Genomic DNA, 15,897 nt, shown 5'->3' with positions numbered 1-15,897 from the left:
GAAAAATAGGGCTAGGAACCCACAACTATAAAACATAACAGTAGAAGGTTTCACATCACTCGGGATGGCTGACTCCCATGAGAGGCTGTGAGGGCCCATCAAACCTAAAAATCAAACCGATTTTCATACGCATTAAAGTGCCAAAATGCAGGCATCGGTGTTTGACGGCAATTACGGTTCTTACACGTCAATCCTATTTTCCTCTTCCAGTCTTAGCAATGTATACTATTACAGAAAGGAAGTACAGAAACTCATTTTCTCATTCAAATTTGCGTTCTGTTCAAATCAATTTCATTGATTAGTGATCCCTTTGAGCTCATTACAAAACTGAGTAACTATTTAAGCAATTGGGCTTTCTGTGGTGTCAGAGGTATGCAACTTCACCTGGATTTTCAAATTCTTGCTCAGTGACTGGACAATACCTTCTTCAGGGACTAGCCAGTCAGCGTTGAAGCAAGCTGTAACTACTTTTCCAGTAAATTAACCTAGTACCTTACCAAATGTAAGGTTATACACTTTACATGGTGTTCTGCTTTTCTACTTTGTATTAAAGTTTTTAACTAGGGTCCACTGAAAGTCATACGAAAAACTGTAATTTAAATATTTCACCACAGAGCTGGCAGTAGGCATTTTTTATTCTATTTGTCAATTGAGTGCCACTGACGAGTTAGGGGGCAGGATTCTCATGTCTCTGTTGTTTCTTTCAACAGTTTCATCCAGAGAATTTCCATAAAGGCCTAATGCCAATCCAATGGATTTTGCCTGAGCTTCTACTTTTCCCACAACTTTATATATTATTTGTATAGCTCTTTACTACCAATCCTGCAATCAGGTATTTCAGATTGGCTTACCTACAAAACTGAATCCTTCACACTAAACCTGAAAAAAACCCCACCTGGTAGTTCATAACTGCCAACAAAGATCTAACACTGATAACAAAAGCTGACTTGTAAAAAATGACGTTTTTGTCATAATTCCTTAAATTAAAGTAACAACTTGAACCTCTTTGGGTTTGTAGCAATCCCATTTGCACCTCATAGGAAAACTTTTAATTCTGAAACAGAAACTACAATTTTCTACTTTTACACGGTAAAAAAAAATTAAAAAAAAAAAAAAAGGAAAGAAAGAAAATACCTTCTTAATCAAAGATCATTTTCTCAAATAGAATAAGATGCTGGAAAATTATATCATCTCCAAGCAATGTCACTGACTTACAAAACCTTTAACTGCATCTAGCTTTCCCTCACAACATCCTAGTAAGTGTTACACAACACAAAAACTACTACATGAAATTTTATAATCAGATTATAATTTTATCCTGTCAAAAGATAAGGCTACGACATAGTATTAGCAAGTTTCTGCACTCATAGCATGAATTTTACTAGCTTTGTATATTACTGCTATAATTTGCAAAAATAAAAGCAGAACACTACTGCATTTTTATGTTACTGCTTAGATTGATGGTTGCCAAGTCACAGAACTCACACCAAATGAAATTAAGAAATAACAACAAATTCTTGCACATAACATTGCCGTTTTGTTTGTTTTGCATTCAACAGGAACACGTAATTGCGGAAGATGTTAAGAAGAAAAGTAGGTTTACTGTGACTTTAGTTCCGACATCCCCGGAGGTAGTTTCACAATACTAAAATACTAAGGAAAAAAAACCAAGGGAGAGTGTTGCCTCTGCTATTTATGAATATATATGCTGTTTACAGCTATTACTTGAAAAAAACACTAAGACAAAATATTGTGCCTCGTATTTTGTGGTAAGTGAAGAAGGCAACAATGGACTAGCATGTAAGTGGAAGACATGGATCCAGAAATTTGTATCGTCACGTTAAAAAAAAAAAAAAAAGGAATTATCTTGACTATGCTAGCTGATGATCTGTCCCTTAACATGTTGTCTCAAGGAGCATCAGAGATAAACTATGTACTAATATGACCAATTTCTGTTCAATATGCTGCAAAACCACAGAAAACTACTTATACACAAGATAAACTGCAATAACAGGCAGAAGAGAAATACATACAGTGAAAATATGCAGTAGGATAAATTAACAGAATACTTTGCTATCCAAGCTCAGGTTCACGGTTAAATATTGTGTCTGGGTTTTGATACAAAAAAGACATCTGTCAGTATTTCCAGAGATGCCCCATTTTCATCTAAAAAGAGGTGAAAAAATAGTAAAAACCTTCTGGCTAAGAACAGGATTTGCCAAACCTGCAGTAGAACCGCGGTTTCTGTTTCCTAAATACTGAACATCGCAACATAAAATAGAGTCAGTTCACAGCCAAGCGAGAGTGCGGCAAGGCTGCCAGCCAACTTCTCGGGTCCCTCAGTGACCTCGCTACGTAAGCCAGGCTTTCCTCTGCCAAAACTTAAATAATGAAGGTGACATAAGGCAAAATGGGGATGTCCTAGAGCCGTACTTTAGGCACCCAACTTAATAAAATTGGCCAACTTTAAGAGATACAGAAAAAGCTTTTTAAAAATTTTGAATTGCTGACCCCGAGTAACAGGTCTGTTTGTGGAAGCGCTGAGCAGTTGAGAACTCAGGTGGAATTCACATGCATGACTGGCTGCTCAGCACCTTTGGAAATTCAGGTCACTTATTTAAGGCTCTAAATATGGACCTGGAAAGCTACTTTCAGGTTCTCGTTTATTACCCTTCACACTTTTGATTTCTGCTTATGAAGCATATTCAGTACTTTCTAGGACAACTCCATTAAAAATTAGTATCAGTTCTAATGCCAAGATGGCAGGATTTTCCAAGCAAATTTACCGTTCGGGGTTTTGGGGTTTTTTGCGAAGACACTGTGAAATAAGCTTGATTAATTAATTTGCATGTAAATCCAGTATACGTACATGGTAGGTTTTGTAAATCAATAACCACTAAAAACAAAATGGGAAAATAAACAGAGTCATAAATCAAATTAAATTCTAATCTGGTCAAATCTTCAATGCTAATCAGAAGAGTTCTCCATACGCAGAGACGCATGTTGCTATACAGGCCACAAATTTTTAAGTTCAGTATCTTAGTCATATTTCCAGGCTTGTAAGCTAATTGAATTTTTTTCTTTTAGAATACTCTTCTATTGAAGAGTGTCATTGGATCAATAAATTTGCAACAAGTTCTCATGAATCCTGATTTTCCAAAAATGTTCAATAGAAATTGTTCTGAATAATTGGTCCCAAACCACGCGGAACTGTTTTATGAGAAGAAATAGTTTCAGCATTATTAAAATAAAGTCCTTCAAACATATTGAGATGAAATTTTGGACAAAGCCTTTCATTTTCTGAAAAACAACATTCTTGAGAATTTTCTTTCTAGAGAACTCAAACCTACACAACAGACATTTGGCCACCTGGCTGTGATTGCTACAGAAGTGACTGTACTTCAGTGGCCCATGAAGAGACTACTGAACACAGCACTGCATGCAGCTCAAACACTGTATTAAATACAAAGAGTACGTTGCTTATCTTGGGTTCGGATGGCATCTTGTAAATACTGTTTGGGGAACTGATAAATAACTTCACAGATCCCTGTTTGGATCAACAGAGGGTGCATCATCAAAGACGTTTCATCGTACTCGGAAAGAGGAAAGGAAAAGTTCACCCAACTGACTATTGCAAAATAAAACTCCTGGAAGGATTTCTCCTAGGACAGCTTAACTGTACTGCTAAGGCTCCCGTCTTGCACGTTCTTTGTCATGCAAATAGTTCATAACCCACATAAATAATTTCACTGTCCTTAGTGAGACCAGTTATGGGAGCAAGGATTCTTCACCCAGGCACAGCTGTGCAGAATCAGCCTTAACTTTTTACGGCCCGTTCAGCCTCTCTTCAGCCACTCTTCGCAATGCTACAGATTCTAACTACAGTTTTCTTATCAGTGTGGAAAGGGTTCTTTTACCCCCAGATTCCATTTACTACTCCTAGCTTCCACTGCGGGTTTACAGCATGCCATATGAGATTGGAAAATGAACACACTTCTCTTTAGCCATGGAAACTCAGCTGACAGCCTGCAAAAGTGTTTATAAATACAGCATATATCACACCCATTTATCTCCGTAAAGCACAGTCCTCATCTTTGTACGGGCAAGACATAAATAGGCATTACAACGAAAAAACCCCTGCCCCAGCCAACACTTTAACACAATTCCTGAGAGAAATGAAACCTACTTGGCTTTATTTCAAACGCTAGAGTGAAGAAAGTATTTTTGGGAGTCTCATCACTATAATGTAATTCTAGCAGTGATGCAATGACAGAAGTAACCGTGTCACTAGATCAGCAGGGCTGTGCCAAAGTATGGAACCAAAACTTGTTTCCCAAGCACTGAAACTTCCAACAAGCCAGCACTCAGCATTTTTAATATATCAGAAAAGCCTGTAAAATACTCAATGGAACGGCAGTAAAATTCATAGGCATATAAAGCTTTACCATTTTCAGGGCATTGTACCAATATTAAATTTCATAAATCCCTACAAAGTAGCATGGAAGTAACACTCGGGGATTTTGTGCAGAGGTTGAACTACACAGGTAATCAAGCCGTGATCCAACAACGCTCACACCCCCTTAAATTTTAGGCCTGTAAGTTGGACTAGGTGTGCTCAACACTAAGCACAAGCTGAAAGGCTGGTTGACTCATAAATTAGCCCAAGCGCTCTAAACTGCATCAGTCCTAGCATCAGGTTTAGACCTTGAAAGCGCATGCCTCCTTTTGCTGTTTTGGGTTCATTCGTCAGCCTGCGTGGTAAAAAAAACGGTTGGTGGCATCACCTGCAAAATATCCTTGCTATTAGCCCTTGTTTCTTTGTGCATCCTCTTAGGAAATGTTACCATCACAAGCTCACATAAATCATTCTCAATTCTTGGCCCTCCTCACTACCGAGGTGAGAAAGGATTCTGCTGGCCGCCTCTGTAGTCAGGCTCCTCGCGGGGGAGCCAGGCTGGGCCCCTTTCGCTCTCCCTGCCCAGGTGTGCCGGGCAGGGAGGAACAGCCAGGGAAGCGAGCGCTCTTCCCACCCGCTGCCAGGGCCGGCCTTTTGGAAAGCTGCGGAAAGCTGAAACAACAGGGGGGGTCAAAGATGGAGAGACCACTCTGGGGTGCTCTGCAAGTAAAACCCCAAGCGTACACTACCTGGCCGTGTCTTTCCTTCAACTAAAACACAAATCGGAGATGCCTGGCAGATTACCACTAAAAACCTGCAGCAAAGAACCTACAGCCAGCCGAGCTCTTGCTCTGCATCACCCACAACGCTGTTACCCAACGGGCACGTTCTCTGTGTTCATCCCGTTCTCCAGAAACCTCCTTGCAGGGGGAACAGAGGAGACGCTCCAAAAACGTTACCCAGCAAAACCTACCTGTGCGGCATTCCTCCTTGGGATTGAACCTTCCGCTGCGGGAGCCGGACCTGCGGGCCGTCTGTTCTTGCGGGCGAGCAGCTTGGTGCGGAGCCCAGCGGTCACTGGGCCGGTCTGGCCTTTCGGGGAGGCCCGGCTGGGCTTTCGCATCGTGCCGGGATCTGACGGAACCGCCGCAGCCTGCACAGGAGCGCCGTGTACCTGCATGTAGAACATTCCCTTTGCAAGCAGGAATTGGCTGGTTTCTCATTATGAGGTTCTCGGAAGTACTACTTTTTTTTTATATATATATATATATATATATATGTATGCAGTTACGTAGGTATGTATGATGCAGCTGAGTCTGGAGCTTTGGATTTGGTCTCATTAGCTGCTGCCTAGGCCACCCCCCCCTCACGACTAGTCAGGCGAGGCCCCGCGACGAGCAGCCCTCGCAGCCGCCACCGGAGGGGAACGGCCGGGGCCGCGGGGGGACACTGCCCGCCGGGCAGCGCGAAGCCGGAGCCGGAGCCGGAGCCGGAGGCTGCAGCGGCGGCGGCGGAGCCGGCGGGGGAGTGAGGGCCCGCCGCTGCTGCCCTGACAGCTCGGGGCAAGCTCTTGGCGGGGGCCGGGCGTTGGGAGGGGATATGTAAAGCCCGGCCGATTAACATAAGAGGGCGGGCGGGGAAGCGGCCGTGCGCCGTCTTTACCGGCGACGGCTGAGAGAAGGCGGCGGGCGGGAGTTCAGCCGCGGGCGGCCCCCTCCGCGGAGAGGGGCGTGAGGAGCTTCCCGCCGAGCGGGGGCGGGCTGGCGGCCGAGGGGGTGGTTTGTGGGTGCCCGCTGGCGGCGGGGCACGGGTGGGCCGGGCCGGGCCGGGCTGCCGGCGGGCGCGGCCGTGGCGACGGAGGGGAAGCGCGGCCGGGGCTGGCTCGGTTCCCGTCGCGGTGAACCACCCCCCCCAGGGTTGCTGCAGCCGCTGTCCCGCGGCTCCGCAGACCGCCGGGGTCGCGAACGCCCGGCCGCGATCCCAGCAGCCGCCCGGCGGCACGGAGAGGAGGGACGCTGCAGGGCTTTCACCAGGCTGTGAGGGCTGGACGGCGGGCGGGCGTCCGCCGCCGCCTCCAGCCCGGGAAGGGTCGGCGGACGGTCGGTCGGCAGCTGCCTCCGGTGGCCCGTCGCGGCGTGGGCCGCAGCAGCTGGGGCCGGCAGCCCGCGGGCTCGGAGGACGGCGGCCCCGCGGGCAGCTTTGGCGGGCGGCGCCGGAGCCGGGGGCGGCGGGAGCGGCTGCCCGAGGACGCCTCCGGGCCGCCGCCGCCGCCGCCGCGACCTGAGCCGCTGTGCGGCCGGTGGAGACACAGCGCGTCGTAAAAATGCCCCCCGCGAAGCCGAACCCCTTAAAAAGGGCGGTGGTGCTGCGCTCCTCGGTGGTTTCACCGCGGAGGACCTCTGTTGTCCCCTCCAGTAGAACCGCGGCTTTTGCTTAGCAGCAGCCTCCTTCGGTAACTGCGCTTGGTAGTTGATTTTTGAGGCGTTTTGTTTCCAAAAGGAAGGCGAAACATCAAGCGACAGAGCCCAGCGCTGTGGTTATTGCCATGCTGACATGAACCCCGCGCAGTGTCAGCAAAAAAAGGTGCTACGGTCCCCTCCTTCCAGATGCTCTGTGCAGCAAGTTTATAAAGCCTAGCCTGTGTCTCCCGTTGTTCGCTTAAATGATAACGGGCCCAAATTCTTCAGTTCAAGTGGGAGCAATTTCAGGCCATTATGTTGCAGGCCTGGTGTTAAACTGCCTCTAATCCGAATAGTTCAAGACAAAAAGGAAGGAATTGGCTAAAAGTTCGTCGGAACCATGCATCCAGTCTAATGCAGTTTCTCTGTACCGCCAGTACCAGATGCTTCACAGAAAAAAAATGCAAGAAGCCCGAGAGCGGGCAGATGTTGAGTAATTTTCCCTCAGTAGAGCCCCAGTGTGTGTTGGCATAAATCCTGAAGTGTGCTGTCTTACCCCTACTGCAGTAGAATCATAGAAACACTTGGGCTGGAGAAGACCTTTAAGATCACCAAGTCCAACCGTTAACCTAACACTGCCAAGCCCACCACTAAACCATGTCCCTCAGTGCCACATCTACACGTCTTTTGAATACCTCCAGGGCTGGTGACTCCACCACTTCCCTGGGCAGCCTGGTCCAATGCTTGATAACCCTTTTGGTGAAGAAATTGTTCCTAATATCCAATCTAAACCTCCCCTGGCGCAACTTGAGGCCATTTCCTCTTGTCCTATCACTAGTTACTTGACAGAAGAGACCAGCACCCACCTCACTACAACGTCCTTACAGGCAGTTGTAGAGAGCGATCAGGTCTCCCCTCAGCCTCCTCTTCTCCAGGCTAAACAGCCCCAGCTCCCTCAGCCGCTCCTCACAAGACTTGTGCTCCAGGCCCCTCACCAGCTTGGTTGCCCTTCTCTGGACACGCTCCAGCACCTCCATGTCTTTCCCGTAGTGAGGGGCCCAAAACTGAACCCAGGACTCGAGGTGCGGCCTCACCAGTGCCCAGTACAGGGGGACGATCACCTCCTTGCTCCTGCTGGCCACACTGTTTCTGATACAGGCCAGGATGCTGTTGGCCCTCTTGGCCACCTGGGCACGCTGCTGGCTCATATTCAGCCGGCTGTCGACCAGCACCCCCAGGTCTTTTTCTGCCGGGCAGCTTTCCAGCCACTCTTCCCCAAGCCTGTAGTGCTGCACAGGGTTGCCGTGACCCAAGTGCAGGACCCGGCACTTGGCCTTGTTGAACTTCATACAGTTGGCCTCGGCCCATCGATGCAGCCTGTCCAGATCCCTCTGTAGACCCTTCCTACCCTTGAGCAGATCGACCCTGCCTCCCAACTTGGTGTCATCTGCAAACTTGCTGAGGGTGCACTCGATCCCCTCGTCCAAATCATTGATAAAGATATTAAACAGAACGGGGCCCAACACCAAGCCCTGAGGAACACCACTTGTGACCCACCGCCGACTGGATTTCACCCCATTCACCAAAGCCCTCTGGGCTCGTCCATCTGGCCAGTTTTTCACCCGGCGAAGAGTGCACCCATCCAGGCTACGAGACGCCAGCTTCTCAAGGAGTATGCCGTGAGAGACAGTGTCAGAGGCCTTGCTGAAGTCAAGGAAGATAACATCCACAGCCTTTCCCTCATCCACTAGGTGGGTCACCCAGTCATAGAAGGAGATCAGGTTGGTCAAGCAGGACCTGCCTTTCGTAAACCCATGCTGGCTGGGCCTGATCCCCTACTTGTCCTGGACTTGCCACATGAGTGCTCTCAAGACAAACTGTTCCATCATCTTCCCCAGTACCACGGTCGGGTTGACAGGCCTGTAGTTCCCCGGATCCTCCCTCTGACCCTTCTTGTAAATGGGCGTCACACTGGCACAGGAGAGACAGGCCTGTACTGTGTGATGGTCAGTGTGTCCCATTGTGATAGCAGAAGCTTGGAGCTGGTGAGTTTTTGACCCCTGAGCATTGCCCGTGCGTCCAGGGATGCTGCAGTAGTAGAGGAGTTCCTGGTCCCTCCTGCCCAGCTCAGCATTGCCTGAAGACACCCAGGCTTGCCACCTTGTTAATGTTCTTTCCCAGCCTGGTCTCTTCTGTCCCAAGACCCTGTCCCTAGTGCCAGCTGCCGGCTCTGTAGCCGTGGGACCCTGGCAGGCTTTGCCCCTCCTGGGACAGTTGGTGCTGGAAGAGTTACCCCTTTTTTCCTGTGCTTAGCTCTGACAGCTGCTCCTGTGCTTTGACTCTTTGTACTGCTTGTTTCCTGCCTTTGGTTTTGTCCTGTGACCATCCCAGCTCCCATCCACCGGGAATGGCAGGTCCAGAGCTGCGGCCTTACTGCCCGGAGCATGCGGTGGTAATGTTTTGGGAAGCTCTCAGCCTGTACTTGTGGGTTGGTTTGTCAGCTGTGTGTTCCTGAGAGTGTTTTAGCTGGCTTTTGCCTGCCATCCCCAAGGGAAGAGCTGCTTACTAGCTGGGCTTCCCCAGCTGGGCTTTCCCAACATTTCCGACATGTCTCCACTCAGTGATGCTCCCAGGCAGGAGGAACCCCGACAGCAATGCGGAAGCTCAGGATGGCAGCAAGGGATGCCTTGCCGCTCCTGCATGCTGCTCCTGCTCGCTCCCAGCCCCAGGCGAAGGCGGCAGGCTGTGCTGCTGACACACCTGACCTTCCTCTTACCCCAGCAAAGCACGTGAGCCTGTATCAACCTGTTGAGCAGATGGGTGGCGAGACACCCGTCGGAGCCTTAAACACTGCTTTCCATCTGTGCATTATCATCGAATGATCATCGAATGGTTTGGGTTGGAAGGGAGCTTAAAGATCATCTAGTTCCAACCCCCCTGCCATGGGCAGGGACACCTTCTGCTAGACTGAGCTGCTCAAAGCCCCATCCAGCCTGGCCTTGAACACTGCCAGGGAGGGGACATCCACAGCTTCTCTGAGCACACAGCCCCACAAACCGGTGTGGGGTTTGCTAGCCCAGTGTTTGTGATCTGAATGTTGTACTGCCTGGCCCCAGAATTCCTCTGCTCCTGCTGCTGCTCCCCAGCTTGGCAGTGGACTGTGAGACCGATTGTTCCTGGTACTCTTGCTCCTGCTGCATCCCATGTGGTCTTCCCAGCAGCGGGAGAAATGACGCTCTGACGGCTAACCATGGAGCACCAGCCCTATACGCAGTGTTGTCTGTCTCTGCCAGGACTCCAGCCTAGCGGTAGGAGTGTTCATCTGGGAGGTGGAGAATGGGAAGGATGAAGATGTGGATGTCTCCATCATGTTCAGCCTGCAGAATGGCACAGGAACGAAGGAGGACGGGAGCGGAGGGCACTGGAATGAGCCCTTCGCCTATGAGAAGGACGGCGAGCGGGTTGCTGGAGTCCTGCTGCACCACTGCACACGCGTGAACCCCTTCACCCTCGCCATCTCCGCCAGAGAGAAGGTAAAGGGCTGGCACTGGTGGTGTGGCTCTTGCTGGTGGGCTTGCACAGCCCTGCTGAATGTGGGGGAGCTGCTGCCAGGCAGCTAGTGAAGGATGGGTGTACAATGGGCTGGGGTCAGCACCGGTCCTCAGCGCTTGCCTGACTGCTGGAGCAGGAGTGGGGACATGAATTCCCTGAGGGCATCCTCTCTGGGGGTGGGTGCCAGGAGAGGAGCTATGGGTAAAGCTTGCAGGACAGCGGGTGAGTAGGTTTAGAGTTAGCATTGCTGGGCAGCATGTGGGGAGTGAGTGTGGGCTTCCAGAGTTGTTGGGGGCAGGGGGCCTGCATCTGCCCCTCAAAACTACCAGCCCCTGATGAGGCTCTTCCCTTCCCCAGGCAGGCACGGGAGTCACCCACCTCACGGCATTCAATCCCACCGGATCGGGTAGAGAGGTGTGGCAGGACCTCCTGCAGGACGGCAGGCTGGATTCCCCCGCTCGTGAGTCCCTCCGTCCTCCATGGGATGGGCAGAGGGGAGCAGGAGGAATGGGTTGCCACGCTGGTTGTGGAGCACAAGGCACCCACGCAAGAGTGGATTTCCCTGCCTCTGGCCACCTCGGTGCCTTCGCAAAAAGCCCTTCGTGGCGCTGCGGCTCGTTCCCAGCTTTAGGCTGTATCCAAATTTCTCTTTGCTAGTCACGCTGTCATTGTTATGGTTCTCCAAAAGCTGTTCACACCAGTATGGGGCTGTTCTCAGCTATGTTAGTTATACATGCCACTATCTTTTTAGTCTGTGTAGGGTTGCACACTGAGTTGAGATTTCTGCTGAGTAGTCAGGGTGATAGCCAGCCACGTTCCCCAGGTTCCCATTGCCAGATCTGTGAGCTGGGCGCTGTCAGATTCATTCTAGTGGGTGTTTAGCAGTCCTTGGGTTTGGTGCTGCCATCACTTGCTGTCCTCTTGTTACTCTATCAGTTCCCTGCAGGTCAGTGGTGTTCCCTTGATACTTCTACATCATCCTCAGTTGTCTGCTCACTACCTTGGCAGAAGCCTTGAAGTAGCATGGTGTCTCCCAGCCCTTGCTGCTAATCTCTTATGGCGATAAAAATTGACCATTTGCATTATGTCTCTGCCAGCTTTTGAACAAGGATGATCCTGACAAACTAGTGATGCTGGCACTGGGCCTTTGCAAGATTTCTTGAAGCTTAAATTATGTAAATAAAGCGTTTACATAAATATTTCCGGAAAACCAAGTTTCCTGCCTAGATGCACTCAGAGCTCACCGGGCTATTGGGATGTGGTTTTCCTTCATGAATACCAGCCATTATCATAGTTGGGATCTGTGCTTCTGTTCAAATTGTTGCTTTAATGAGTTTACGTGGAAAACATGTCAGAACCAGCATATAATTATCCAGCTGCCTCCGGGCTTTTCTTAAATATGGGCATAGTTCAAGCACCCTGCAAAAAGCTGGAGATGATGACTGTCACTAGAACTTCACAGTGTCTCTGAGTGCAACGCAGTTAGTCATGGGATGCCCTGTCCCTTCCACTCATGTCTGGTGGCTTTTCCTGCCTGATTTCTTCATCTGCTTTGATGACTTACTTTTTTAACCCCTCGCCCACAGCAGGTATTTTTTCCTGCTTGCAAAAAGCAGTTACTCATGTGCGGTAATGTCATCCCTTAAAACTCTGGGCATGTACCCTCCAGGTTGCAAGGAGGCTGGGGCATGCCCAAATAGTCTTGTCTGTCTTGGAGTGCATGGGAGCATCAGTTACCACCACCCCCACCTCCCCCCCCGTAGGGCTTCCTTGGTCACTTGTGAGTATTTTTTTTCTCCCAGCAGGTAAAAGCAGCCTGACAGAGAAGGGGGAGGTGACGGCAGCAGCGGTGCCTGCCCGGCGGCACAGGACGCTGGAGCTGGCCCTGGCTTGGGACATGCCCCGTGTTTACTTTGGCTCCAAGGAGAAGCTGCACCTTAGGTGGGTGGCTTGTCTCCAGTGGGCCTTGGCTCATGTCCCCGCAGCCCCCTTTTCCCTGCCTCCAGGCTTCAGTACCGCCTGGGGAGCCTTGTGCCACCCGCTCCCTGCAGCCGTGGCCCTGCCAGCTCATGGAGGGGACCCTCTCGCCAGCCCCTGCTCCTCAACACCTCTGCACTAGCAGTTGCATTATTAATCTGGTGTTCACTATAATCCAGCCCCTCTCCCACAGCCGAGTGGGCTTCCCAGGCTGAGCCCACGGCATACTCACCAAACCCCTGCTCGGCAGGCGGTACACTCGTTTTTTTGGTAGCGGAGGTGATGCTGCTCCTGCCCTGTCGCATCATGCCCTGACACACTATGAGGAGTGGGAGAGGAAGATTGAAGCGTGGCAGAAGCCCATCCTGGAGAACAGGTAGGGTAGGGGTGGGAGCACCTTCCCAGTGGCCTCCTGGGGCTGGTCAGAGCAGGAGCATCACCGCCTGGGCCACCGTGGTTGAGTTTCCCTCTTGCCCACAGCCAGCTGCCTTCCTGGTACAAGTCGGCCCTCTTCAATGAGCTGTACTTTGTGACGGATGGGGGGACCATCTGGGTGGAGCTGCCCCCGGACTGCCATGCCGAGGACCTGCAGGGGCCAGCGGGGGCTGGCCTCTCCCACCTCCTCCCTGTCCTGGGGGAGTATGGAAGGTTTGCTTATTTAGAAGGTAACTTGCAGGGACGTGATGGATGGTCCCAACTCAACCCCTTCCCATTGCTGTCACCAGGTGGTTTTAACCTGCCACGGGGATGTTCTTCACACCCTGATGGCTAGGGAGCAGCGCTGTTCCCAGGAAAACCCCTTGCAGGACCAAGCCCTGTAGGACATGTCACGAGACCTTTTTCAGACTCCTGGGTGCTATACATAGAGAATAAAAACCACTTCTAACGGGAGCCCTTGCCTGTGCCAGCAAAGAGCCTACCCTCCTGGGCTGTGTGGGAGGGAGGACCTGCCCCTACTTTGCCTTCCCCCTCACTGTCTCCCCGGTCCTTGCAGGCCAGGAGTACCGGATGTACAACACCTACGATGTCCACTTCTATGCCTCCTTTGCTCTCGTCACGCTGTGGCCCAAGCTGCAGATTAGCCTGCAGTATGACATTGGTGAGTGACCCAGGAGACCCTGGCTTGATGCCTGCTGCTGTCTTCGCCTAGAGAAGAGACGGAGGATCTGGGACAGCACCTGCCATAGAAATCTGTGCCATGGAGCCAGCATCCCCCTCCAGCTCCTCTGCTGGGCCCAGGACTTGCAAACCCCCCACATAGCCGCCTCTCAGCATCTCTCTGGCCAGCACTGGGATGCCTTCTTGCCACACTTGGGGTGCACGGCTGGCTCTGCCTGCCCTGGGAAGTCCCTGGTCTTACCATCTCTCCCTGTGCTCCTTGCAGAGGAGAAGCATGGAGCTGTTTGCAGACCCTGATGCTTTGGGTGGGCTTGGAGGCTGCTCGGCCTGGCCAGTGGTGGAGCACAGCCCTTTGCTGGGCTGTGGGAGGGCTGAGCCCACTGGGGTTCCCTCCCAGCCCTGGGTGCTGCCACCACCTTGCTTAAGGGGGTGGCGACAGTTGCATGTCCCCTGCTGAGGGGAGACTGGGAGCAGCCCCCTTTGCAGAGGGCTGTGATCTTGCAGCCGGAGCCCCAACGGGCAGCCTGGTGTGCTGGTGGCCCTGCCTGCGCTTGGAGCTTGCTGCTGCAGTGCCTGCTGCCTTTCTAATGCCTTTTGCTCTGTGTCCTCTCCAGCTGTCACAGTGGTGAACGAGGACGTCCAGCCCCGGCAGTACTTGATGTGTGGTCAGACAGCCCAGGTGAAGCTGAAGAATGTGGTGCCGCGTGACATTGGGGACCCAGGTGAGGTGATCTGGCCGGGCATGCTGGCAGGCAGAGGGGGTGAAGGTCTGCTCACATAACTTTCTCAGGGTAGTTAACTCCCGAGCTGTGGGAAAGAGGTATGATGCATGGAATACACTGTTTATTTTCTGGGAACGAAAAGCTTGGATGATTTGGGGTGGTGATGAGGACCACACTGCATGAAGCTTGCACAAGGGAGACAGAGGGAAGCTGAGCAGCAGCAGGAAGGCTGCTTTCACTAGAGGTGGCACAGGATGCAACATGTTATTTTAGTGCAGTTTAATCGCAGCACCCTTGGGACCTTGCTCCTGGGTAGGAGAGAGGACGTTCGTTGCTTGCTGCCCTGCTGCATCCGCTCTTTCCTTGCTTAGGTGATGAGCCGTGGCAGCGTGTCAATGCCTACCTGATGCATGACACAGCCGACTGGAAGGACCTCAACCTGAAGTTTGTGCTGCAGGTGTACCGGGACTACTACCTGACACGTGACTCCCTATACTTGCGGGACATGTGGCCAGTCTGCCAGGTACTGGGAGGAGATCAGACCATGGCACATCCCCCTTCCCCACTTGGGAGCCATGCGACATCCCAAGAGGATGGACTCTCCTGAGCAGAGTGTGAGGGGCTGCCAGCATACGGGGGCTGCGTGACCATCTCCTGCCTCTCTCGCAGGCTGTGATGGAGTCGGAGCTGAAGTTTGATATGGATAATGATGGGCTCATCGAAAATGGTGGCTTTGCTGACCAGACGTATGATGCGTGGGTGGTCAATGGAGCCAGGTGAGCAAGAGAGGCCGGTGGGGCCTGGAGATGGGTCTTGTGGGGTGGGAAGGTAACTCAGAGCCTGGACTGTGGTCCCCATCTGTTGTGGGAGCTCTGTGCAACCCATGGGGTGTCCCACGTTGCTGATGCTTCTCTCCTTTGGCTCCGACAGTGCCTACTGCGGTGGGCTGTGGCTGGCAGCTGTCTGCGTGATGTGCAAGATGGCAGAGGTTGTCCCGACCCAATATCGGGGAGGGTTGTTAAATGATCCCGAGAGCGAGATTACGACACAAATGAGGTCAAATGCTGTACAACCTTACAACTTTTATTCCCTACAACAACCAATAACTGCAATAGAACAGAGTGAGGAAGAAGGGAAAGAGACAGACCTAAGCAAGAGAACGGAAGAGAGGTAGCAAGACTAGTTACCACCACCACAAAGCCAGCAACGTCCTGCTGAGTCGGTTCCGACGCTGGTGTTGGAGGGTCGGGTTCTTCAGCTGCCAGTCAGGTGTCTGTCCTTCTAATCCAGATGTTACAGTCCTTCAGGCGTCTTCCAAGTCCAGGTTTTTTCACGCGCGCGAGAGGGGAGTACGCAGTTCTTTTTTATTGTTCCAGTCCCCACGATTTCTCAGAAAAGTCCACCCATTTCTTCAGAACTCATTATCCTGTGTGCCGCCCCCTGTTCCTCCATGGACGCATGCCCAGGTGCTCATGGTGGTTTTCTCACCTTGCTTGTGGGCAGGCACAGCTCGGCAGGCGCGGATGTGGTGGCTTCTTCGGGGACACCTTGTGCGTACTCCCCTACAGCAACAGGATGTCGAGGCAGCAGCGATGTCGAGTCAGCAAACCAACACAGTCTCTTACATCCACCCCGTGGCTTGACATTGCTGTCCTCGTGGTGGCGTAGAAAGTAAAGGGAGAGAGAGAGAAAGAGGGAAAAGGTGCATGCTACAACGATATAACCAAGTTAA

At 51.6% G+C, this 15,897-nt stretch overlaps 2 protein-coding genes across 2 annotated transcripts in view; one reads left to right on the top strand and one right to left on the bottom strand.

The window, feature by feature from the left end:
• Positions 1–5,632, bottom strand: part of LOC126036559 (ran-binding protein 3-like) — a 33,383-nt gene extending 27,751 nt beyond the window's left edge. Inside the window, exon 1 of the mRNA XM_049796498.1 lies at positions 5,370–5,632. Within this exon, the coding sequence (XP_049652455.1) occupies positions 5,370–5,619 (250 nt within the window). The 5' untranslated portion in view covers positions 5,620–5,632. The remainder of the gene's footprint in view (positions 1–5,369) is intronic.
• Positions 5,633–9,202: 3,570 nt separating this feature from the next.
• Positions 9,203–15,808, top strand: LOC126036247 (non-lysosomal glucosylceramidase-like). The gene is made up of 12 exons (XM_049795777.1): positions 9,203–9,247; positions 10,089–10,328; positions 10,705–10,807; positions 12,153–12,288; positions 12,575–12,700; positions 12,805–12,989; positions 13,319–13,423; positions 14,058–14,165; positions 14,537–14,688; positions 14,835–14,941; positions 15,096–15,153; positions 15,734–15,808. Exons 1-12 carry the CDS (start codon positions 9,203–9,205, stop codon positions 15,806–15,808), a joined length of 1,440 nt encoding a protein of 479 aa, XP_049651734.1.
• Positions 15,809–15,897: the final 89 nt, after the last annotated feature.

Source organism: Accipiter gentilis, chromosome Z (genome assembly GCF_929443795.1).
Source record: "Accipiter gentilis chromosome Z, bAccGen1.1, whole genome shotgun sequence".
Lineage (NCBI taxonomy): Eukaryota > Metazoa > Chordata > Aves > Accipitriformes > Accipitridae > Astur > Astur gentilis.
The sequence above is the reverse complement of the archived record's forward strand: the minus strand, read 5'-3'. Positions and strand labels throughout refer to the sequence as shown.